The sequence below is a fragment of the Chiloscyllium punctatum genome, chromosome 9 (assembly GCF_047496795.1).
Source record: "Chiloscyllium punctatum isolate Juve2018m chromosome 9, sChiPun1.3, whole genome shotgun sequence".
In the NCBI taxonomy this organism is placed as follows: Eukaryota; Metazoa; Chordata; class Chondrichthyes; order Orectolobiformes; family Hemiscylliidae; genus Chiloscyllium; species Chiloscyllium punctatum.
Window position 1 is genome coordinate 52,975,613 of NC_092747.1, and position 25,024 is coordinate 53,000,636.

Sequence of the window (25,024 nt, forward strand, 5' to 3'; positions counted from 1 at the left end):
CTCCATCTCTGTGAGCAATCTGGAGAGGGGTTCTTTGACTGTCTTGAGTGCTAACGTGCAACAGAACATCTTTGATCGAGGATCATTCCGTCATGTACACGACTTTGAAGTGAACTGTATTTTTGTAAGTCTCAAAAAGTCTGGGGTTTTTTCGCGTGTTTTGTCTGGCTCACTTTCGCCTTACTCCCCTCTCGTCCACTCAGTCACAGGACGCGATGTCTTGCTGACCCTTGACCCCGGTCGTCATTTAGCCCCGGAAGTAGTCGCTGTGCCGGTCCCCTTGAGCCGGAGCAGCTAGACTGAAGAAAACGGAGCAGCTCTGCAACGGAAGGTGGGTCCGGCAGTGCCGGGTTTCCGTGTCTCCGTCTGATTAGTCACAACCCGGCTCCGCTCACGATCTCAGAGCCGCACCGTGGTAGAGCCGGGTGATCTGGCTCCGTCCACCCTGCCCCCCCCGCTCCCGGTGCTTGCCCTCTCCCGGTGCTGGTGCTCAGTGTCTCCGGATCACACGGAGCGGGGTTTGAGTGAAACCCTCCCTCCGGGAGCTGATTCCTGGGGGAGGAGGTGGAGCAGCAGCTGGCGGTGGTGGAGGGAGTTGGGGGGGTGGGGGACGGGGACGGTGTGAGGGCTGTTTCTTTGTCAGGAGTGGTGAGGGGACTGAGCCAACCCGAGCATACTTGAAACTGGCCCAGATTCTGATTAAATGTTGGAGGCGGCGGAGTTCTAACTCCACAGGAAATAGAGGGCTCCATGACTAAACGCACAGAGATTGAGGGAGTACAGTGTATCACAACCCCTCCCCCAATCCCCAAGTCTAACGCACAGGCGACGACTCGATTCGGAATCTTGGTAACTTTGTTTTTGATCGGAGTCCAAGTCACGCACCCAATCGAGGACGGTTAACATTTCCCCTTAAACAATTTTTTGCCGCGGTCCGCGATGCGCTGAGGAATTTTGAAGGGATGGGGCCTGGTGCAGCCCCCCCGCTCTGGCTGCAGCTCCTGCTGGTACCGAAGACACTTTCAGGGCCGGTGATTTTCTCCTGCTTCCCAAGTACAAACTGCGCAGTGTCTCACCATCACCCAAATTGCGTAGGTGACCGCCTCAATATTTTGTGTTTTTGATGGAACTCAATTCAAACCTAGGTACCTGAGTTTTAGTTTGGGTTTGCGGGGCCAAGTATAAATGTAGTCTTCAGAAATCTTTTCAGAGAAAAAGTTGCGATGAAGATCGTCAAATTGCCCAGAATGATGTTGTTTTTTATTTTTTACGCGATTAAATCGTTGTTTTTGTTATCGCCTTCTGTCTTCGGTTCATCATGTATGGTCAATTTTCTGTGGAAATAATGTGCTGAAAAAAATGAAGCTATTCTTGAGTGGTATCCGTATACAGTTTTCGTGTTTTGAATAGTATATCAGGAAAATGCTACATGAGAGTTTTTGCAGCTTGTGCCTGAAGGATTTCAGCAGAAAAATTGTCACTATTTTAACACTATTATCTTTTAACGTTTTCTAGTGGGAGCCTAGCTCATTCTGGCAGACTTTCATCAGATATCTCGGACATTCAATCGACTCGTAAGTTTTGGACTGCCCATTTTCGTACTTTTGTTCCTCTTAACTAGGTCATGATTGTGTAAGGTTCTGATGGCGAAAAAAAGCTTTTTGAAATTGATCGAGCAGACCTTTGACAACTCACTATGCAATTCTGCTTTCTACTAGCCTCCACATTTTGATTTGTGGAGATTGTGCGTGGAGGGTGAGAAAAGGAATCTACTGAATGACTGATAATAGAAATCTTTAGTCAGAATGTGCTTTAGAGAGTAAATAATTAGAACTGTAAAATATAACCTTTTTAAATCAAATGTTCCCCCTAATTTTTCTCCATTGAGATGCAGAATGAATTTTGTGCACTCACCAGTGGAAAAACAAATCCATTCTGACCTTTATCTGACTCCAGGCACATTAATATGGTTGACACATAAATGGCTTGTCAATGACTGGTGTCTCAGGTCAAGTGGGGATGGGGTTAAGGTTAGCATTTGAGTATAGGACTTTGGTGAGACCACATCTGGAGTATTGTATGCAGTTTTTGTCTCCGTCTGTGGAACGATATTCTTGCTATGGAAGGAATGCAAAGATGGTCTACCAGACTGATTCCTGGGACGACAGGGTTAAGATGCTAATTTATTATGTATGACCTTATTGATAACCTTCTGACAGGCCAAGCAAACCACTTCTAAACTCCACAACAGCACCAACTTCCCATGAATAAGGAGAAATATTTATTTATCGCTGGGAGATGCTGAGGCAATGAAAGATAGATTTAAAACATTAGAAAATAGGTACAAGAATAGGCTATTCGGGCCTTTCAAGTCTGCTCCACCATTCTTGGCTACTGCATTAACTGTACACATAGAATGAAGAAGCGGAAAGTCCATCAAAGTCTTCTGTAAGTTTTTACAGAAAAACGATTAGGTTAATGCAAGCAGTCCCTGAATTGAGTCTCATCACTTTCATTTGGTTTAGTGCTGATCAATACTGGGGTATTTTCCCAAGCCTATCCTATCTGCCACAACTTGCACACCTGAAGTACCCATGCTTCTTTAAGCCCATTCTGTTAGTGATCCTCAGCTTTTCTATCTCCTTGCTTTAAGCCTTCTCCATTCAGGCCATATAGAGTCATATAACACAGAAACAGACCCATTTGTCCAACTTATCCACACTGACCAGATTTCCTGATCTGTCCTAGTTCATTTGCCAGTATTTGGCCCAGATTCCTATTAATATACCCATCCAGGTGCCTTTTAAATGTTATACTTGTACCCATCTCTGCCAGTTCCATAAGTGCACCACCCTTCATGAAAAAGTTACCCGTCAGATTCTTTTTAAATCTTTCCTCTCTAGCCTTCAACCTACGCCCTCTAGTTTTTGACTTCTCCACTCTTGGAAAAAGACCTTGCCACTAATGGATTTATAAACCTCTATAACATCACTCCTGAGCTGCTGACTTTGTTAAACAAAAATAAAGACTCGAATGGGAAAACAAATATAAAGAAATGAACAAAAAATCTCTCTCCCCGAATCCATTCTAGATTTGTTTTGGGGTAGAGACCACAAGGGGTCAGAATATAATATAAAGCTGCAGCTGCTCATAGGTACACCCTAAGGAGCTTGAGCTGCTGCCTCCAGGGGAAAAAAATCCCAGCCTATTCAGCCTCTCCCAAGAGCTCAAACTTTCTAATCCTGACAAAATTATTGTAAATCTTTTCTGCACCCTCTCAAGTTTAATAACATCTATCCTACAGAAGGGTGACCAGAATTTTACACAGTATTTTAAAAATAGCCTCACCACTGTCCTGTACAGCTACAACATGACGTCCCAACTCCTATACTGTGTTCTGACCCATGATGGCAAATATGCCAAATGCCTTTTCACCACTCTGTCTGCCTTCAACTCCACTCAATGCCCCTAGGTGTTTGTTCGGCAACACTTCCAGGGCTCCTACCATCAACTGTATAAATCATGCCCTGTTTTGTCTTTCCAAAATGCAATACCTCTCACTAATCTAAATTAAACTTCCATTTGCCACTCCTCTGTGCATTGGCCCATCTGATCAAGGTCCGATTGTACTCTGTGAGAATCTTTTTCACTGTCCACTGCGCCACCTATTTTAGTGTCATCTGCAAACTTGTTAATCATGCCTCATATTCACATCCAAAATCTAAATGATGAAAAGCAGCAGACCCAGCACTGATCGTTGTTGCACATGACTGGTCATAGGCTTCCAATCTAAATAGCAACCCAAGGCTCTTTTTTTTTTTAAATGAAAGATATAAACAGAAAGCCCTCTGATAAGACCCCCATTAGACACTCCTGGGATACGGACAGAACTAAATGAAATACAGGGTAAAGCCCACTCTATTCTTTTGAAGCAGAAAATAAAGCTTCCTTGACTTTGTTAAACAAAAATAAAGACTCTTATTACTCGAACGGGAAAACAAATATAAAGGAATGAACAAAAAATCTCTCTCCCTGAATCCATTCCAGATTTGTTTTGGGGTAGGGACCACAAGGGGTCAGAATATAATATAAGCTGCAGCTGCTCATAGGTACACCCTAGGGAGCTTGAGCTATGATCCCTCTGATTAGACTTTTGATGAATCTAATATTTTGTGTCACTTGGTTAAGATATTGGTCCATGCAGGTTTGGAGGATCCCAGGTTAATTCCCTGGTTTCGGCTGAATCGGTTAATTTCTGCAAATATGGGACTTGACATTCATTTCAATCAGGTTCCCCCGATCCTTTTAAAACTGAGGTCATCCAAACTTTCTGATGTCTTTACTTGCACTCAGTCTCCTTTGTTTCTGTATTTGTTGATCGATGCTTGACTCAGAATCAAACAACACTTTTTTTTAAATTTTGTAATTCCCTTCCATATTTTCAAATCTATCAATGACATATGTTCTTGCTAGCTTGGTAACTCTCTTCCAACTCCACAAATGTCCTGAAATATCTGCATTCATGTAATTCTGGTCTTGTGAGCATCCCAGTTTTCACCTGCAGCAGCTGTGGTTACTGTTCTGTCAGCTGTCTGGATCTTAACTGTGGAAGTCATTCCCCTAACTCCACTATCTCATTATCTCCCACTCCTCCAAGGTCCTCTTTAAAGCTTCTCTTTTTGATCAAGCATTTGGCCATCTGTCCTAATATTGTATGTATATAACTTTGTCGAATTCGGTTTTAAAACATGTCTGTGATGCACTTGAAAGCATTTTATTATGTATATGTATAGCACTTCTAACAATTTTGTTTAATGCCAGGATCAGGTTTATTGGCAATATTATTTGAAGGAAAAATGTGAGAACTGCAGATGCTGGAAATCAGTAGTGTGTGTGTTGCTGGAAAAGCATAGCAGGTCAGGTAGCATCCAAGAAGCAGGAAAATGATGTTTCGGCCATAAGTCCTTCATTCCTGATGAAGGACTTATGCCCGAAACATCAATCTCCTGCTCCTCGGATGCTGCCTAACTTGCTGTGCTTTTCCAACACTGCACACTCAACGAATATTATTTAAAGGTCTACAGATACATAACTAGACAATCACAAAATAGTCACTGGCTTTCTTTCATGCTGCAATCATTCAGACTGACAAGGGTCTTGCCAAGAGCCCTTTAACTATCTCCATTTCCCCCCCCCCCCCCCCCCCCCAACATTTCCCCTAACCCTGCATCTATTTTTCCATTCAGCTGCTTATCCACTTCTCCTTTGAAAGTTATGATCGAATCTGCTCCCCGCATCTGTTTCAAACAATGCATTCCACATTCTAACTATGCTTTACAGAAGTGCTTCCCCTCATGTCCTTCGGCTCTTTTTATTACAGTCTACTGGTTCTCTATTGGCCAATGGGAACAGTTCGACTGTACTTAGGTAGTTGTGACTTAATAAAATGTAATTTTTAATTCAGATATTTACAAAAGTTATAAATATTATCCAAGTTATAAATATGCTATCCAAGCATTTTACTAGTACATCAAGCAATATTTAAGATGTGCAAACTGCTGTTTTTTTTATTTCTTCACCTTTTTCGCATGGTTTTAGCATATTCCTATTCTACATGAGTAGCCCTCATTTCATTGATTACATATGGCAGTGCAGTTTGTTACTTTTTGCCAGAGAAGTGCAACCATACTAACAGGAATGATCACCTAAAGGGGCTAAGTGATTAAATGGGACAATTATTTTCCTCCTTGTACAAGTACATAGTCATCTCTCCTACTCCTTCAGTTATCATTTTTTCACAACCTCATTTAGTCAAAGAATTGTTTATCACTAATTTTAACATTGCTTTGCCCTAACAGAATTTAAAAGAAGATCTGAATGGCCAAGGTGATCAAAATATAGGTAAGTACAAAATAAATTCAGCTGTAAGAGGGAGCAAGAGGTAAAATAGTGATTATAAGGACATCCAATAATTATGGGGGCAAAAAGTATGTTTGTAAACAAGAACGAGTTTATTGCCTAACAAATGCCATGGTCAATAGAATCTCAAACCAGCCTGAAAAGTTCACAGAAGGGAAGAATTTAATTGTTATTATCCACATTGGAGCTAACAACCTCAGTCTAGCACAAAAGGCAATGGTTATAGATGTTGGAATCAATTCTCTCAATCCAGGAGATCATTACAGGACCCCAGCTAGGTGGATTGGCCATGCTAAATTGCCAAGGGAGTGTCAAGGAATATGTAGACTTAAATGGGTTAGCTATGTAAATGTGGGGTTGCAGGGATTGGGTTGTGGACGTGGATCTGGGTGGGATGCTCTTGGGAGAATCAGTGCAGATTCGATAAGCCAAATTGCCTCTATCTGCACTGGAGGGATTTTGAGTTCCTTGACCATGCATCCTACAATTGACCATGTTCAACTGCGTTGTCAATCCTTCCCTCTATCATAAGGTCAGAAATGGGGATAATTGCTGATCAGTACACAAAATTTTCAGCACTGTTTGCAGGTTGTCATACTGAACAGTCAATGCAGCAAGACCCTGGACAGTGTCCAGGTTTCACCTGGTGAGTGGCAAGTAACATTTGCCACAAATGCCAGACAATGACTATCTGCAAGAGAGAATCCAGGCAGCAGTCAGAGGTACTGGGTATAATGAAGAAGTAGAAATGGTCTCCAAATTAGGCATGCGCAACCCTAAAACATAATCTCAAGGAATTGCATGTTTTAGAAACATCAGTTCAGGCAGCATCCAAGGAGCAGCAAAATCGACGTTTTGGGCAAAAGCCCTTCATCAGGAATAAAGGCAGAGAGCCTGAAGGGTGGAGAGATAAGGTAGAGGAGGGTGGGGGTGGGGAGAGAGTACCATGGAGTTCAATAGGTGAATGTGGGAGGGGGTGAAGGTGATAGGTCAGGGAGGAGGGTGTAGTGGATAAGTGGAAAAGAAGATAGGCAGGTAGAACAAGTCATGGGGACAGTACTTAGCTGGAAGTTTGGAACTAGGGTGAGGTGGGGGAAGGGGAAATGAGGAAACTGTTGAAGTCCACATTGATGCCCTGGGGTTGAAGTGTTCCGAGGCGGAAGATGAGGCGTTCTTCCACCAGGCGTCTGGTGGTGAGGGAGCAGCGGTGAAGGAGGCCTGGCCCCCAACACCTCATCTTCACCATGGATATCCATTCCCTCTACACCTCCATCTGCCATGACCAGGGCCTCCAAGCCCTCCGTTTTTTACTCTCCCGACGTCCCCAACAGTACCCTTCCACCGACACTCATTCATTTGGCTGAACTGGTCCTCGCCCTTACAATTTCTCCTTCGAATCCTCCCACTTCCTCCAGACCAAAGGGGTAGCCATGGGCACACTTATGGGCCCCAGCTATGCCTGTCTCTTTGTTGGCTACATAGAACAGTCAATCTTCCGTAATTACACCGGCACCACTCCCCACCTCTTCCTCCGCTAAATTGATGACTGCATTGGCACCACCTCATGCTCCCATGAGGAGGTTGAGCAATTCATCAACTTCATCAACACATTCCACCCTGACCTTAAATTTACCTGGACCATCTCTGACACCTCCCTCCCCTTCCTGGACCTCTCCATCTCCATTAATGATGACCGACTTGACGCTGACATTTTTTACAAACCCACCGGCTCCCACAGCTACCTGGATTACACCTCTTCCCATCCTACTTCTTGCAAAAATGCCATCCCATATTCCCAATTCTTCCGCCTCCGCTGTATCTGCTCCCAGGAGGACCAGTTCCATCACAGAACACAGCAGATGGCCTCCTTCTTTAGAGACCGCAATTTCCCTTCCCACGTGGTTAAAGATGCCCTCCAACGCATCTCGTCCACATCCCGCACCTCTGCCCTCAGACCCCACCCCTCCAACTGTAACAAGGACAGAACCCCCCTGGTGCTCACTTTCCACCCTACCAACCTTCGCATAAACTAAATCATCCGCTGACATTTCCGCCACCTCCAACAAGACCCCACTACCAGGGATATATTTCCCTCCCCACCCCTTTCCGCCTTCGCAAAGACGTTCCCTCCGTGACTACCTGGTCAGGTCCACGCCTCCCCCTACAACCCACCCTCCCATCCTGGCACTTTCCCCTTCCACCGCAGGAACTGCAAAACCTGTGCCCTCCCCTCCATCCAAGGCCCTAAAGGAGCCTTCCACATCCATCAAAGTTTTACCTGCACATCCACTAATATCATTTATTACATCCTTTGCTCCCGATGCAGTCTCCTCAACATTGGGGAGACTAGGCGCCTCCTAGCAGAGCGCTTTAGGGAACATCTCCAGGACACCCGCACCAATCAACCAAACTGCCCTGTGGCCCAACATTTCAACTCCTCCTCCCACTCTGCCGAGGACGTGGAGGTCCTGGGCCTCCTTCACCTCCGCTCCCTCGCCACCAGACGCCTGGAGGAAAAACGCCTCATCTTCCGCCTCAGAACACTTCAACCCAAGGGCATCAATGTGGACTTCAACAGTTTCCTCATTTCCCCTTCCCCCACCTCATCCTAGTTCCAAACTTCCAGCTCAGCACTGTCCCCATGACTTGTCCTACCTGCCTATCTTCTTTTCAACCTATCCACCCACCCTCTTTTCCACCCCCCCCCCCCCAACCTATCACCTTCATCCCACCCCACCCCCCCCCCCCCCCCCCCCCCCCCCACACTCACCTATTGTACTCCATGCTACTTTCTCCCCACCCCCACCCTCCTCTAGCTTATCTCCACGCTTCAGGCTCTCTGTCTTTATTCCTGATGAAGGGCTTTTGCCCGAAATGTCAATTTTGCTGCTCCTCGGATGCTGCCTGAACTGCTGTGCTCTTCCAGCACCACTAATCCAAGGTTTGTGAAGGTTTGTAGCTCACTAATCCAAAATCTGGTTTCCAGCATCTGCAGTGATTGTTTTTACCATGTTTAAGAAACAGCTGACAACAAAATTCTTGAGGGTTGTGAAATTCTTTACTGCAGAGGGCTGTTGGGGATGGGTTAAGTATATTCACGGCTGAGAGAGATTTTTAATCAGTATGGGAATCAAGGCTGGGAAGTGGAGTTGAGGATTACCAGATCCGCCATGATCTCATTGCATGATTGACCAGACTTGTTGGGCTGAATAGCATATTTCTGCTCTAAGTCTTATGGACTTGGCACATGAAGATGTAGAGGAAGGAACAAAACAAACCAGCAAAACACTTGGAGTAAGCGAGAATAAAATACAACTAGGTGGATGCAAAGGTCAAGGTTGAAACTTGTTGAACTCCGTGTCAATTCAGAATGCTGTAGTTGCTGAATCAAATAAAGTGCTATTCGTCAAGCTTGTGATAAGCTTTGCCAGCACACCACAGCAGACCATGGCAGAAATGTCTCTGTGGATGTCAGATGGAGAGCTAAAATGTCAAACTACAAAATGCTCTGGGTCATGCTTGCAAGCAGTATTCTGTATAACCATTGTCAAAGCCACATGTGGTTTCCCAGTGTAGAACATGTTGCTGGCAATGAATACAGCATCCTAGGTTGAAAGGAGTACAAGGAAATCACTGGGAAGTGTGTTTCAGGTCTTTGACTGAGAGAAGTGAGCAGATGGCAGTGCAGGTGTTACATCTTCTACACTTGCACGAAAGCGGTTATAAGGAAGGAAGGGGATGTTGGGATAACTAGGCCGTTGGGATGACTAGGCAGAGAACAATCCCTATGAGATGCCGTAAGGGAGTGGTAGGATGTTTGGTGATTATATAATGCCCTCCTCTCTTTTTTTTTTCTCTAATGGATTCAGATGGGTTGCAGGATTGGCATGTAGATGGTGAAGTATGCAAAGGCATGATTAGCTTTATCTATAGGTCACACAAAGGGACGAGCAAGACCACAAGGTCAAGACAGTAGCTGTGAATTGGGGCAGAGTAGTTTAAGCAGAGCAAGAGATTTGGAAAGGACCAGTGAATGCAAAATGGGGGGGGGGGGGGGGAAGTCTATTTGAAAATTTAAATAACAAAAGCCTTCAATTGCTTGTCACACATACAGACAGAATGGAAGTGTCCCAAAGCAGTCATCAAAACTGTTTGGTTTCCCATTGTAGAAAAGACTGCACTGTGAATTTTGAGGTTACTTTAAAGATAAATTTACTGATAAGTGAATGGGCAAAACTGACAAATATATTTTGATTAAGGCAAATGTGGGATCATGAATTTTGGACTTGAGTATGATTTGAACAGCAGGATTTTTAAATCATAAAATGTAGCAGACTTCATTATGCATCACGACCCCACCCTGCAATGTAACACTGAAGTATCATCGTGATAATAACTGTCTGATGAAATGCTAGCTTTTATATCTCTGAATAGAATACAAAGTTTGAAGGCATGCTGCAGCAGCATAAAGCCCTGTTAGAACTCAGCTGAGTTACTGTGAATCTGTTTACTTAGGAAGGGGTGTTACATAGGTTTACTGAAATGATGCCTGGATCCAAGGTTCAAGTAAAATAAAGAGAATATACTCAAATTATGGTGCAGATACTATATTCTGCTGTTGGAGAGAGAAGGATATATAGAGTGTATTGTCTTGCCATGTCTTCCAGAAGTGAAATTAGGAGACACTGGATTTGAAATCAAAACCAGTGACACACATCTAGAACTTTCTCTTGCACAAGCAGCATTAATGGTTAGATTTTGTTTAATAAAGCTGACATTCGGTATCAAAGATATTAAGTTTGTGGAGTTAGGTCAGTCATTATCTTGTTAAATAACAGAACATAAATGGCCAGCTTCTATTCCTATGTACCTAAATAGTGTATGGAATGCGGGGATGTAGTAAGTTTGTACCTGACTAAGCTGTAAACTGTTGCAGATAGCTCCTCTCAGTGCACCTGTTCTGTCTTTTGGTGTGCTCACAAGATGCCTGTTAAGAAGAAGAGAAAATCTTCAGGGTCAGAAGACGCCAGCATGAAAAAATGTAGAATAAGCAGGTAGGTACCATTTTAGATTTGACATGATTTCCCCCTTCAGTTTAATCACTAATGCTTTCCAATATTTTGCTCATTCAAATGAGTTTAAAAATTAGCCTTTTACTGACAGGGTTATTTGCAACTTCAGTGAAAATTAAGTGCATTTAAATAATGTCTTTAAAATAAACCTATGACTAAATTAGAAGAAATTTCACTTTGTAATCAATGTAAGCATTTTCAAGCTCTTGATTTGAAGTGTTGACACTAAAGCTTGTAAGCCTAGAAAGATGTTTGTTCTTTTCAAATGTATCCCTGCTGCCATGGATAATTTTGGGTCTACAATTGTGTTTTTGCTACTACTTGCTTTTTAAATAGATTTGAATACATGGATAATTTTGAGTCTACAGTTATTCATTCTTGATATTTGCTTTTTTAAAAAGATATGAATACATTGCTAGCATTTCGTTATATTCATTTGAGGCTCGCACTGACATGTAACATGGAACTATGGTATAGTTTTGATTGGACAAAATATTTTTAATCAGCATTGACTGTAATCTCCATGATATCTAGTGTACATTCAATTATGAAAACAAGTTCATAGAATAGAATCCTTACATAGAATCCCCACAGTGTGGAAACAGGCCCTTCGGCCCAACAATTCCACACTGACCCTCTGAAGAGTAACCCACCCAGACCCATTCTCCTGCCCTATATTTACCCCTTACCAATGCACCTAACTTACACATCCCTGAACACAATGGGGAATTTGGCAAGCCAATTCACCTAACCTGCACATCTTTGGACTGTGGGAAGAAACCAGACCACCCGGAGGAAACCCATACAGATACTGGGAGAATGTGCAAACTCCATGCAGACAGTTGCTTGAAACTGGAATTGAATCCGGGTCCCTGGTGTTGTGAGGCAGCAGTGCTAACTACTGAATCATTATGCCATAGCCTCGGACAGCTTGGAATGTAACTGCTGCTAAGTATTTTATTATTCCTAACATTTCATTCCTCGATATTATTATAAATATTAAGACAAAACATAACGAAAAGGTATAGATTTTATCAGAAACCCAGAAGACTAGGACTAAAGTTAAGATCTGTTTGTTTTTAAAATGGCTCCCTGATCAGGTTTTATCTTTTTAAGTTTCTGTAGAGTACAGACAGCATCTAGATTAATAAGTGATGACAGTTTTTCAAGCAAAAAGTGCCTCGCTTGGTTTTATGAATATGCAGGTAAGAGCTTTATATTTTAACTGACTTAATCAAGTTATCATAAGTTCTTAAAGTATATCATCTGTTGTTGTTTCAGAGTATTTTGAGAGCTTTTAATATACGGGCAAGCAAATACATATACAGAAAGCAGTTCTATTTCTTTGCTGCAGCTTTGCTTATGAATTGCAGAGAATACATTGTTCTGAAGTCAGTTGGGGCAATGGGAAATGAATAAATTATATTATTGCAATGCAGCATTTCATGGCTTTGCCAACCTTTGAGAAAAGAATGTTTATTCTCATTCATATTGTCTCAAGCTTTTGACCGGTATTTATACAAAATATATTGGCAACCCCTCCTGCTATTGCAGCACCCCACCACCCAACCCAATCAGGAACAAAACAGAAGAATATAATTGAGCTAGATGAATGGTAAGTGGCTATTAGCCAAAAGAAATATGCAGCTTTAGCAGCTCAAATTAATATTTTCCCATATGTAGAGAACTTTCTGAATTATTCTACTTTTTTCTGTGAAAAGGTTATTTAAAGCTTATCATTTGTGACAGGTTTTGGACAAAATCACATTGCACTTTTATAAGAAAATGTCATTGACCATGGCACCACAAATTCTGTCTTTACTTAACACTTCGGTGAGTACTCAAAAGATATCTAACAACATTTTGGAGGGAATTTTTTTTTTGATTTTAAGGGATGCATCTTTTTTTTTCCCCCCTTCCCTGGACTATGCATGGACTGCAGCCAAAGATGAGCCAGCAACCTGATATCAGGTTTCTGCTGGTGACAGTATAAATAATGTTAGGAAATGTGCTGGTGTGGTCAATAAATGGCTCTCACTCTGAAAAGTCCCCCCCTCCCTGTTAGAAAATAACTTGTTTTCACACCTCCCTTCCAATGTATTAAACATTCCAACTTTGATAGGGAGGACTAATGAATTGTACAACTTCAAATTCAGTTGTGAATTAGTGCTGGGCCACTGACTATTCAAATTAGCTAATTATATAAGACACACAACATTCCTTTAAAGTGCAACTGCTTCTTGTGCCACCTGTTACTGCCATGAATTACGTAGATTGGTGTTAGAGTACAAATTATTGTCAATTAAAATAACATGGGAGCATGAAATTCTTGTGTTTACCTCCTTGTTGCAGCATGTTCATGACAATGTCTTCTCCAGTTGAGATGTCTATCCTGTGTAATTCTTTTGTACCTTGGATAGCTCAAATAAGAATTATTCTGTGCAGTCTCCCCTTGTAACTGAACCACAGCTTCACAAGAATAAAACTTTGTTTCCCACTTTCTTTTGCTGCATCATAAATTAGCTGTGTTTTGACTCAGCACAGCATTGAAAGATTGAATGATCCATATTTATGTCTATTATTTCTGAGTATTAACTTTAGCAGGACCTTTTCTTTGTCATTAATATGTTGGTTTGATGTGTGGGGAAAAAGTAGAAACCAGCATTACTGTGTGGATTTTAAAATGTATTTCTGCAATCTTGACACACCGTAACTTATTTTGAATTAGCTGCTTGTGATCATTTCTGTTACTATTGTGTTTAATATTCCTACCAAGTTATTGGAGTATATTTTGTATCAATATCTAAGATTTGATTTTCTGCGTGGAAGGTATGTTCTTCATATTACTGTTTAATTCTAAAAATACATTTAATTTCTCTCAGAATTCATTTAAGTCTTACCAGCAGAAACCTGGATTCAGCTTTTGCAATGCTGCCACCTTACCTCAACTGTCTAAGAAACCACTTAACCACCAAGCCTGTTAAGAGTCCAGCAAATCTGGAAATAATTATAAATTGGGCATAATAGCTAATCTTTATGGTCTGGTTCCATGTCATGTCTGCTTAGTGCTGAAACATTCATAGATTAGTAGGTTTAGAGTGAAGGTATTTGTTCTTTATATATAACCATCTTGAGCCCTTAAGTCAGTAGCTAAAATTTCACTCAACTGTATGTTTCATAAAGGTGTATGAATGCAGTTTCTACAAAGTTATATTTGAAGTGATTGATTAGCGTCTGTTTAGTCTGTGGTGTAGTTTTTGGTATTTTAATTTCCTGTGAAACTTTCAGTTTTCTACTAGGTAAATAATGAATACTGGCACTTCAATATGTCTTACTCGACATATTTTGTGCTTGTGAAGATGCTTGGTTTTCACAGCTTTACTTTGTTTGAGTTCTGGTAATTAGTGGAATGGCCATTTATACTGGTGATCTGCAGCAACTCATTTTCCATTGATATTTAACCATTTAATAAAACAATGGAATAAAATCTATGATAAAAACAAGAAGTAGAAATACTCAGGTCCACTAAAATGTGAAGGGGGCAGCAGTGTTCGTATTTTGGATCTATGGCCATTCACCAAATTCCAAGTAAAATTTGCAGTGGATTATCCCCTTTGGTAAAGGATATCTCTGAATCATTGCACGTACTGTAATTAATATCCATCCATTACAGCTGCCCTCTACAGAAAATTACAAGTTTTGTCTTAAAGTCCTTAAACAACAGAGTTTTCATGCAAAATGAAATGGAAACATCAGACTTGGAAGTAGAAGCAGGCTTTTTGTCCTTTTGATTTAACTGTGCCGCTAAATAAGATTATTGCTTTTTCTGGTTGTCATCTCCACTTCATAGTCGCGCCCATCCACTTAACCTTTGCTTCAATTGTCTGTTAAAAATCTGCCTAACTTGCTTTGTATAAATTCAGTTACTTAACCTTTGATTTCTGGGGAAGAAAATTCCGTGGACTGTTGAATTTCAGAAAAAGTTCTTCTCTCAGTCTGAAGACCTGAGTTACCTTATTCTTAAACTATCTCCTGGTTTTGGTCTGTTATGTTGAAATCCTCCATATTAATTCCCACAGGATCTTCCGTGTTTCAATAGGATCATGTAATTCTACGAAATCGTCAAGAGTAAAAGTTCAACCTGTTCAAACTTGTCATAAGATAAGCCTTTCATCCCAGAAGTAGTCACATGAATCTTCTGTATTCAGAAAATAAACAAGCTTGAAGGTGGAACATGAATTCCGTGAACTATTAAACTGTGTTGAAAGGCTTCAAGCTGTAGATTTAGGTGTTTGATTTCGATCAAAAGAGACAGTAAATAGTTTAGGAAGTGTATCTCTTGGAGGATGTAAGCTTGAGTGCCGGGTTAGTGGGGATGAAAATAGACATTAAATGGCTTTTTCAACATTAAATTTCTTTTTCTTCAGCTGCAGATAGATTTCAAATGGGAGATAGGTGGGCTGAGATTTCTGTTTCCTTAAATGAGCCAGCCACGTATATAATTTCCCACCTCTACCTATCTCTTTTTGTAGTACATTGATGATTGCAATTTTCTGCTCGTATCCTGAACTAGGAAGTTTAATCAGCTTTATTTCTCATTTCCACCTTTTTTTTCTGTCTCCTCCACAAGGTCTGCCCTCACTCCTTCACTTCCCTTCTTTCACATAAAGACAGATAAACAGTAATCACTAATGCCTAAGGGCTCTGTCACCCAGCTTGACTACACTTTCTAACAAATCCAGTAAGGATTTCATTCCAATCTCCTAGTTTTTCCAACTCTACCTTACTATTCTGATGTAACCTTTTGATAACCAAAATCTAGTCTGTCTTTCCTTTCCTCCGCTGTGGATTCCTCCCAGTGAGTCTAATAAGCCTGGACTGTGTCCATTCTGTTTCATGGAGGTATGCTTCATCCCTCTGACCACAACAAGATCACCTTTTTCCCCCTTGGCCTCCATATTTAGCTAATAATGCTAGAGTGTCCACAAAAACATTGTGGATGTATGCCAAAACATTATGTAAATCTGTCTGTTATGTTATTTCAAAGTGGAAACACCTAGAACAAGGATTATTCATTAAGTTTGTTTTAAAATGGCTGAGGTATGCTACATTAATAATCTTAAACTTTTAGACATTCTTGCAGTATTGATTCATACATATGATTTAGCAGTATGACTGAAATACTTTTGGAATTGGTTATCTTGTGATCATGAAAATTGACCTGTGTCTTAGCTTACTGGGACCTCTGGCCTTGTAACAAATGATTGATTGATTGATTGTGTGGATCACATGGCATAAATGCAGCTTCACTGGATATTTTGGGGTCTTGGGTTTTTTTGGGTGCCCTGCATAATTGCTGATTGCTGGCAGCAAGTTAAAATATTATTGTGATTGTGCAGCACCACAAAATCGTTTCATCTGTTGGTTTTTTTTAAGATTCATCTAACATTTATTTTACAAACCCTGGGGATTTAAGATGTTTGGCATTTTATGAAACCGGAAAGGATAAAGAACAGTACAAACCTGTCATTTCACTTAAATTTGAAATGTAAATGCCAATTTTTTTCAAAGTGTTAATTTATTAAAGTTACATGTGAAATTGTTCCATTTTAATCAGGTTAGCCACTGTACAGATGGCTAACCTTAGCCAGCAAATTATGTTCATGTTCTGGTTTGATTTCTTTCTACATGCATTAAGTACTACTTTACAGACCTCTTCTTCCATTTTGATTAATGCATGTGAGTTAAAGATTAATTGAGCTTCAGTCAGGACTTTAGTACTGAGGAATTTAGATGGAATACAGGATTTTATTTCCATTCTGTCTTTAAGGAGCCGATGAAGTTGTTGGTCCTGAAGGAATGGAAAAGTTTTGTGAAGATATAGGCGTGGAGCCTGAAAATGTAAGTTTTTAGTTATTTTTATAATAACTGAAACGATCATCTATTGTTAACATTGCGAAGTAAAATTACTTTCACTGTGCTTAGCTTCTGGCCTATAGTAAATAGTTTTGACTTCTGTTACAGTCAAGAGATTTTTCCTTATTAGCTTGGCAGGAGCAAGTTTGAATGTCTTTGCCATTTTGTTTATAGATGTGCTACCATTTTCTAAGATGAATTTCTATCTTTTTTAAATTGCAATTTCTTGCTTAGTACAATCCAAATTTAAATATATTGATTTTGTAAGAGCTATTAAAGTTTTAAAAACCTGAACGGGTTACTTTGTAATATTTGCAAAAGAGAGGAATCAGCAGTTACCTTGCGGTGGAACGTGGCTTGTTACTGACTACCCAACTTCTATCTTACTGATAAATGTTAAAATGAAACGTGTCAGTAGGCATTCATCTGCTGGCTGTCAGTCTAAGGAAATCTGGTTGAAGATTTAGCAAATCTATGCATTCACAAAGTTTGTGAAAATATGTTCCCATAATACTGAAGAAAACATTTAGAATCTGCATTTCATGTGCACATATTATACCTTATTGTATTTTAGTTTTAATTAATCAAAAACATTATTTCCCAATTCTTTGGATCTATTTTGCTCTCCACAGCGCACAGAATAAGAAATATGAAATTTAGGAATAGAATGTCCTGCCAAATATTTGAAAACATGTATGGTATGAATAAACAGGAAACGATAAAGATTTGGAGAAATAAAGCTTTGAACATCAAGAAAATTACAAATGTTCATTTGCTATATTGTGCTCATGTTCTTGCTGTTTTTGAATCAATAATTTAATCAGGTCTTCAGCTGCCAAGACCCAGAGTTCTACAGTTTCCTGTCAAAATGCCTCTGCCTGCTCCTTTATTTTAAAGATGCTCCTTCTAATTTAACTGAGTCTTTAGTCACCTGCCCTCATATCTCCTGTGGAACCTCTAAAAATGTTCTTCTAAAACTCCTTGGTATGTTTTACCAGATTAAAGGCTCTGTACATATGACTGACTTCTGTTACAGGATACATGTGATAATGTTAACAATTCATCTTTTTTAATACATCATAGCAAAATTCGTTGAATTAGTTCTACCCAAATTAAAGATGTGCACTTCTCACCAATTGTTGTTTTGACCCTATGTTCAGTGCAAAATCCTGTATCTTGTCTACTTTTGAATAATTCACATTAAGTAACAGCAGAAGTAAAAATCCATTCTTACACCCATTATTTAGTTTTACAATTTTAGGCAGCTGTCTACTCTGCTTTTATACTCCCATTGAGACAAACATAACTCAATGTCTAATGCTGTGCTTGTGCACAAAACTGCAGGGAAGGAGCTATCCTTTAGAGGGTGCTGTAATTTTCTAAAGTAGTTGCAGTAAATCCTTATCAGTTTTGCAGTTAATCATGGTGATGTGAGAAAATATTTGCACAAAGAAGTAATGGTCCAGATATTCTGGACAGAGAATTGCTGGAGCAGTGCAGGCAGGAGGTTCATGTTGGAACTATTTGTAATCCCTAGTTCAGCTATCTCAGTGAAATTGCCCAGGAAATTAAAACTTCCAGTGGGTATTTACCCTGCATAACATACTTATTCTTGTTAAATACGGAAGCCTGGCTTGTGTTTTCTGGCAACTAGGTCTAAACGACAAGTGAATGAGGAATTCTGCACCCTTTTTTCAAAACAATTTTTAACTTTTATGTTTCAGGGAATGGTAGAGCTTGATTCCAGTGCTTGAGCCCAGTGAGGCATAGCACTATATTACTGACTCTGCAGTTAACCAATTACTGCATCCTCATTGAACATATTGTTTTGAAATCAACCAATTTTTGTGTTTGTTAAGAAAGTTGATTGTCTAAAAGCTGGTATAGATCAGGCATTTAATTGGTTTCAGTATCTGGAGAAAATATTCTTGTTTTAGATTGTGACCCAGACTTGAGCGCACTCCTTCAGTCTCATTTGGAAAAATATGCTACAGTAGTCTTCAAATGAATCTGCAAATGCCATTTATTAAGCTTTATAAAAGTATTTATGAACCTTAACACAGAAATATGGTTTCATTCATGAAAACTTCAGCTAAAGATTTTATTGCTTTGTACTGAAACTGTGGAAGTTTTGGAAGTGAGTGAATGGTCTTTGAATCTGACTGTGATGGGTGCTGAAAAATGTTGCTAAAGCCTCTCAAACTGTTTTTCCTTTGGTCTACAGATTATAATGTTAGTATTAGCATGGAAACTAGAAGCTCAGAACATGGGATTTTTCACTAAAGAAGAATGGCTGAAAGGAATGACCTCATTACAGTAAGGAGTCTCAATTATTGTACTGTTTTAAAATAAAATGAATGACAGTCCATTTCAGTATTCAACCATTATATCTTGTATAAGTTTTCTGATGTGGTGCTGCTATTTCTTCATGCCAGTATGTTTGCATGTTAACTTCCAAATTATATTTTTGGGTTTGTGCTTGGTAGGTTCTTAATACTATATTTCTTTTTAACCTAGATGTGACTGTACAGAAAGGTTGCAGGGCAAATTTGACTACTTGCGCTCACAACTGAACGATCTGTCAGCTTTCAAACAAATTTACAGATATGCCTTTGATTTTGCTAGGGTAAGATACAATAAATACTTTTCACTTGCGTTCATTTTTTTCAGCTGCTGTGTAATATGTTGTCATCAACTCAAAACTCTGCAATGTGCTCTCTTTTAGGATAAAGACCAACGTAGCCTTGATATTGATACCGCTAAGTCAATGTTAGCTTTGCTCTTAGGAAGAACGTGGGCACTGTTCTCTGCATTTTATCAATTTTTGGAGGTAAATTGATTTTTTTTTTTTAAAAGTCAGCATTCAAATATTTCCTCTACATTAACAGATTTTAGGAAAGACAATAATTAAATGTCTGGGTTTTTGATTTTGATTTTTCAAAATTGAATGTGAACACTCTTCAGCAATCAAAGTACAGAGTTATGAATAAAGATCAGTGGTTCAATGTATTGGAGTTCAGCCGAACTGTGCTTGCAGACCTGAGCAACTATGATGAAGATGGTGCATGTAAGTTTCTTTCTCATGATTTAGAAATATGCACTTTTTTCTAATACAACCACCATAAAGTTATAATTTTAACTTGCTTCCTTTTCAGGGCCAGTGCTGCTTGATGAATTTGTTGAGTGGCAGAAGACCAGGCAGTCGTCATAAAACATTGGACAAAATAACTATGGGAGAGCAATTATGCTTTGCCACCCAACTATTCTACACCTTTAATTATGATGTGGAAAGTGTTTGTCAGAAGCCATCTTTAATGCTAGCTACAGACTTTTTCAGTGTTACAAGTGAGAAGACGGTTTTCAAGTTGCATCTGTATTAAGCATTTCATTATGTATTCATTGACTATGGCACCTAATGTTAGGCTTTTGTCCAGTCTTGAGTCTTAATGCTTTTGGCGATCTCTGTTTATAACTTCATAAAATACTTTTGAAGCACATTCAAAAAAAGTAAATTTTTATTAGAAACAGAAATCGTCATCACTTTCATGGGTGACTGTGGATAAAAGGCTTTTGAAGTATATGGATGTGTTTTTCAATTGTTAGAAAGTGTATGCTATTGTATCAGACACTCACTGCTCTGATACCATACCAAAAACTTACTGAACCTCGTATGTTAATGTAACTATGTAGCACCTTTTCTGTGATATAGTATATCAATAGGTACTGGTGCTAGTTTAGGCCTGTGTGCTCAGGGTTAATGGTAATGACAGTAGCACCACTGCAAGGCCCATATAATAGAGAATTACAAGTGGTACAAATGTATGTTTAAATTTGTTCAGTTCGTGTTGTTCAGGAATCCACAGGATGATTTGCCTGTTTCCAAAAGCATGTACATGTTTTATTTGATGCCCTCTTTTAGAACAAACGGAACATGGTCATACACCTGATTCAGGTGGGGAAATATGTAGAATCAGAACTGCATATAAGAAAATTAATCAATACTGGATTAGCAAATATGTGGCTTTGACTATAATATTTAGTCATAAGTGATCACATCACCCATTTGTCTACTGTACTAACGATACAGTATTAGATTCTTTTGCAGTATTATCTTTATATATTTGACTCTCTAGAGTATAAAGTTGTAAATTAGCCTGAACTAAGCACTCTTATGCTATTGATTAGTTGAAACTTTTGTAAGGAGGTGATACTGTGGGACCTTGAATAAAAAAAAATCTTTTATGTTTAGTGTCTAAAAGACAAATTGAAATTTTGTCGATGGATCTCTTGTGTAAAGAAAGCAATGACCTAAATACTCAAGTTAAACATTTGAAGTACAAGTGTAGTGATTCTTTATTTTCCTCAAAGCTTCAGATTTCAGCAGATTCTTAATTCCTGAAAAAAATCTGCTGAAGGTGATATTTGGGGAGGTCTTAATGACTGGAACAGTACGACCAGTCTCTCAACACTAAAAGCTACTGATTTACTGTTCACTTGAAAGCCTACCAACCAATGTAAAGTGGTGCTTTAGAATGCACTTTACACAGTCCTGTACATCCTAGTGCCAGTTACTATTCATAAGTAATGCAGTTTTTTCACAGGTCCACAACTTAAAATTGAACTCTATAGTCTTATAGATTTTCAGTTTGGTGGTTCTCAGGCTTAGCACCACATTACTTGATTGTGAATGCTGGTTCATAATCAAAGTAATCACCTAAGCTGGTAAATATCTAGACGAGTTTGACCCACCTGCTTACACCAGATAAACTGATATGCAACCTATTGCTGAAAGCAGAATTTTACATTTTCTCTTGCTGTTCATACCACCATCAGATATGGTTTTCTTTATTTAATGTAAGCAAGATAGAAATTCTTACAGAATGGTGGAATTGGCATACTTAAAGTATGCATTTTATACTGCTATATGATTCATCTTAACTATTTCTCTGAAATGACAGAACATTTATTGCAGATATAAAGTGACAGCAAAGATAGTTCATAAGTTTGGTTCCAAAGTAACAAATGGAACACCAAGCATTTTTTAAAAACCCTTAAAACTAGTGGAATAATTATTCAAAGGTATTGAAAACCTGATACCATACTTGAAGAAAATACAGCTAAGTAGGTTTATTAAAAGAATTGCAACAGTAATTTACTATTTTTATTTTTCCCTTAAATGGAGTCATGAAAAATTATTTTTAGAAGTGGATATTCCAAATGTCATATATTTCTAGCTCTTTGGAAATATTTTCAATTTCACCAGGAAGCTACTGTACCAACGTCAGCTCAAAACATTAGCAAATTGTCTGTTTATAATTAGCTACTAAGAAAGTGTCAGTCCTGCCAACTTATTTGTGTTGAGTTTTGGCTTCTATGCCATTGATCCCAAATTCAGAAGACTTTGGGCAATTTCACAAGGAATCTTGCCATTGACACTGAAAAGATTTCTGGTGGGCGGGAGACTGCAGCTAATAGATCTTGCACAGGGAAATGTATGGTAATTAGGCATTTATCTATTAAAAGAACACACTTATCAGCTTTTATTGCAAATTACTTCATTTTGTCCACAAGGGTTTGTGTTAGGCATAGGTTAACACTTAAATTATAACTGCATGGGGTCCAACCAGTTTTAACCTATGGTAGACCCTTTAAAGCAGAGCACATCTCCCCATGCAATTTGATGCTGTGTACTTGAGATTTAATATTCAACACTTCAAATGAAGTATTTTAATAATTATTTCTCAAATGTTCCTTTGTTAAAATCTGGGGTGAAAATGTCCATATTTATTTAAATTTGGCCATGAGCTTCAGATATCTCTGCCATCAACTTCAAAATACTTGATGTATCTGAGATTTGTTAGTGGCTAATCGAGTTGGTTTCAAGAATTAGCATGGCACGAAATACGCACTTGTGATTCCTTTTGGATTTTGCTGTCTGTTAAAGGCTGAAATCTCATCTGACCGATGTATGTGACTACATTTGGAAGAAGTTATTAATTTGGTTATGAAGTGTTTTAGGACATGGGTTAATGGGTGTGGTCTGAATGCAAATTATTTTTGTTTTAGTTCCTGCAATTGGGATATGGTTTAAAAACTTATAATAAATTGAATGTCACAGACATGTCTGATTTTGTATCTCGAGTTAATAAAATAGCAAAACATAGCTGGGTCTGCAAGCAAAGGTGTTATTTCCATCTTTTATATAAAAAAATGCACTAATCTTTGAAAAAATCTATAGTGCAGCATTTGAAAGGAAAACAAAACTTCTGGAGAAATTTGTTTAAAAGTATTTGATAACATTTTTTTCTTCAATTGGGGGATACTGTGGTGAAAGGTACTGAATGTTTTCCACTGTTCATTCTTTAATCTTTAAAATGTGCTGCTGAATATATAATTGCAACTTAATTTGTCATTTTCTTAAAAATATATATACATTGGTAATCTTAAATTCTCCCGAAGTCTGTCACAAAAGAATATTCTTAGGAGGAGGGGATTTCTGTGCATTTAAACTTGTGCTTGAAGAACATCAGTATTATTCGCAACAGCCAATCCAATTCAGTAGCAGTTTATGGCTTTTAAAAATACTCTTTTTGCTTGTTACAACCTTGCATCGTTGAAAGGACCCTAAAAAAGGGGTAGAAAAGTTTTTGATTTCACTGTTCCTACTGAAAGTGGTATCCACTTGGTGTTTCCTTTTGGATCGTGGTTTAGAATTATGTTTATGTTTGTGCATTGCCTAATTGCAAACCTATTTAAATTGAATGATAAACTTTATAAAGACATTCATAATGGAATATAAATTAATGACTTTGCATGTTTTCATATTTTAAAGATATTGGTGAAAAATGGCAACCCAATGCAATGCAGCTTGAAGCAAAACTACTGGCATGCCAAGAACTGTGAACTCTGGCATTTTAGTTGTATAATAAATAAAAAGAATGGTGAAGATTTGAAGTGTCTTAATTCATCACTGAAAATTACTTTTCCATGTTATTTCAATATAATGAGAGCTAACTACAGGCTGAAACATCTGAAAATTCTCCCTTGGTGTATAAAATATGTTTGTGTATTTTATATTTCATCATATAAACCTGAACCATAAGAATACATCTCTTTTTCAGATGTCTGGTTCTATAACTGCTGCACTACCCCATTTATTAAAGTGCCAATAACCATGCATACATTTTTCACTAAGTTCATTCCACATATTGACTTGAGTCCTAGCGTAATGCAGTATAGAATGGTACTCCATTCGTGTTGTGTTTGCTCTTTGCAAGTCATCCAGTTAGTCTCTTTCTCTTTTTGCACTGCAAATCTTCAAAATATTTATCCAATTCACTTTTCTGTTATAATTTGACTTTTGTTTCTGCTACCCTTTTCAAATAGTTCAGAAATCCTAGCTTGCATGAAAGTGTTTTCCTCATTTCATCATGTCAACGTCAATTCTTTTCCCAAACAGCAATATGTCCCCTGATTATTGTTCTTATCTGCCATTGCAAGCACTTTCCCTTTTTTTATTAAAACTATTTTATTTGAGATTTTGAATGCCTCTAACAAGTTTCATATTAGTCATCTCTGCCGTAAGCATAGCAACTCTAGTTTTTATCCCCATAGCACATAATTGAAGACTTTTATTCCTGATAGCACTCAAGTGGTCATTCTCTGCGTCCCCTCAGACCTTGACATCCTTAAATGTTGTGCTGAAAATTGGGCAGAAAGAAGTTTGAGGCCTTAGCAGCTGCTAAGTTCTTTTCTTTTTGTACTCCAAGCCTCCTCTTCTACAGACAGAAGACCTGTATATCTTTTCAGTAGATTTTTAATTTGATGTACCACCTTCAAAGATAAAAGTATGTACACTCCCAAGTGTGTCATCTTGCACTTTTACCAAAAATGTGTCACTTCTCGTTTTTATGTGTACTTTCATTTTTGTTGTCCATTTCGTTGTTTTCTGTCCAGGAGTCAGTTACCACGCTCCCTATTTAATCTGTCAGCTTTTTAAATTATCCTGCATCTTAAAATGCAGGTCACTGATTTGTTTCTAACATGCAGTAAATATCAATGCATACTTCATTACTTGGTGGGCACAATTACCAATTTTATATCTATGTAACCATGTC

General features: G+C 38.8%; 1 protein-coding gene across 6 annotated transcripts; it reads left to right on the top strand.

The window, feature by feature from the left end:
- Window positions 1–6: 6 nt before the first annotated feature.
- Window positions 7–23,855, top strand: dcun1d5 (DCN1, defective in cullin neddylation 1, domain containing 5 (S. cerevisiae)). Of its 6 annotated transcripts, XM_072577512.1 has the most exons (12): window positions 25–124; window positions 204–331; window positions 1,516–1,574; window positions 5,859–5,901; window positions 10,856–10,973; window positions 12,108–12,196; window positions 16,822–16,892; window positions 19,132–19,223; window positions 19,425–19,533; window positions 19,633–19,737; window positions 19,872–19,974; window positions 20,063–23,855. In XM_072577512.1, exons 5-12 carry the CDS (start codon window positions 10,903–10,905, stop codon window positions 20,116–20,118), a joined length of 696 nt encoding a protein of 231 aa, XP_072433613.1. In that variant the 5' UTR covers window positions 25–124; window positions 204–331; window positions 1,516–1,574; window positions 5,859–5,901; window positions 10,856–10,902; the 3' UTR covers window positions 20,119–23,855. The 6 variants fall into 6 exon arrangements, with proteins under 6 accessions (XP_072433614.1, XP_072433613.1, XP_072433617.1 ...); XM_072577513.1 differs by lacking the exon at window positions 204–331 and having other exon boundaries at window positions 7–124; XM_072577516.1 differs by lacking the exon at window positions 25–124 and having other exon boundaries at window positions 149–331; window positions 10,903–10,973.
- The last annotated feature ends 1,169 nt before the right edge of the window (window positions 23,856–25,024 follow it).

Bases quoted from the DNA above. Each gene is read 5' to 3' on its own strand.
- dcun1d5 (XM_072577513.1), top strand. From the start codon at position 10,903: ATGCCTGTTAAGAAGAAGAGAAAATCTTCAGGGTCAGAAGACGCCAGC. The intron at 16,893-19,131 runs GTAAGTTTTTAG...TTTGGTCTACAG, and splicing joins TAGGCGTGGAGCCTGAAAAT to ATTATAATGTTAGTATTAGC. The intron at 19,534-19,632 runs GTAAGATACAAT...GCTCTCTTTTAG, and splicing joins ATGCCTTTGATTTTGCTAGG to GATAAAGACCAACGTAGCCT.